The following is a 1,187-nucleotide window of genomic DNA, read 5'->3' on the forward strand; positions in this document are numbered from 1 at the left end:
TTATAGCATTTATGATGTTTCTGCTGGGAAATGACTGTCATTTTTTATTTATTTTTTACTTAAACACTTTGCTGAAGTAAAAGTATTTTCACACTCAAAGCACATGTACTCTCTCACACCAGTATGTATTTTCTGATGTTCTTTCAAATGTTCTAGATGTGAACAACTCTTTCCACACAACGAACATGAATGTGGCTTCTCCTTTGTATGAACTTTCAGGTGACTCTTCAGGTTTGAAGCCCACAAAAATGTTTCCCCGCATTGATCACATGTGTACAGTTTCTCTCTAGTGTGGATGTTCATTTGCTGCATTGATCACATGCGTACAGCTTCTCTATAATGTGGATGTTCATGTGATCCTTCAGGGTTGATGATTGTGTGAAACTCTTCCCGCACTGATCACAAGAGAACGGCTTCTCTCCAGTATGAACTCTCATGTGCTCTGTAAGGTTTCCTTTTGTGAAGCTCTTCCCGCACTGATCACATGTGTACGGTTTCTCTCCAGTGTGGATCCTCTCGTGTGTTTTCAGGAATCCTGACTGAGTAAATCTCTTGTCACAATGTGAACATTTGTACCGTTTCTCACCAGTGTGGATATTGATGTGTTTCTTAAGGCTTGATGATTGTCTGAAACTCTTCCCGCACTGATCGCATGTGAACGGTTTCTCTCCAGTGTGGATCCTCTCGTGCATTTTCAGGTGTGCTGATCGACTGAATATCTTGTCACAGTGTGAACACTTGTATAGATTTTCTCCAGTGTGGATTTTCATGTGATCCTTAAGGCTTGATGATTGAATGAAGCTCTTTCCGCACTGATCACATGTGTATGGTTTCTCTCCAGTATGAACTCTCATGTGAACATCAAGATGATATTTGCTTGACAAACTCTTTCCACACTGAGTGCAGGTGAAACATTTCTTGGCTCTTCTTTTCTTTAAATCCTTCTGTTTGGTTTGAGAGCAACTCAAAGGTTTTTCTCCAGGTTTCTCCTCAACTTCACTCAGTTCTTCATTCTCCTTGGTTTCTTTAATCAACTCTAAATTAAAAGTAAAAGTAAAGTTTCAGTAACTCTCAGTAACCCTGGTGAACCCAGATGTAACAGTGTAAAAGTAGACAATTGCTATGCCACATTTTGGTCATTTTGATGCATTTTTGTAAATTATACATCACTGAAACTCGCCATGAAT

At 39.3% G+C, this 1,187-nt stretch overlaps 1 protein-coding gene across 1 annotated transcript; it reads right to left on the bottom strand.

Annotated features, from left to right (window-relative positions):
- Positions 1 to 123: 123 nt before the first annotated feature.
- Positions 124 to 935, bottom strand: LOC107709328 (zinc finger protein interacting with ribonucleoprotein K-like; the record flags this gene model as incomplete). The annotated part of the gene is made up of 1 exon (XM_016513778.1): positions 124 to 935. A coding segment is annotated over one exon (636 nt), but the record flags the coding sequence as incomplete, so codon positions are not given.
- Between the last annotated feature and the right edge of the window lie 252 nt (positions 936 to 1,187).

Source organism: Sinocyclocheilus rhinocerous, unplaced genomic scaffold (assembly GCF_001515625.1).
Source record: "Sinocyclocheilus rhinocerous isolate Xijiao unplaced genomic scaffold, SAMN03320098_v1.1 scaffold10699, whole genome shotgun sequence".
In the NCBI taxonomy this organism is placed as follows: Eukaryota; Metazoa; Chordata; class Actinopteri; order Cypriniformes; family Cyprinidae; genus Sinocyclocheilus; species Sinocyclocheilus rhinocerous.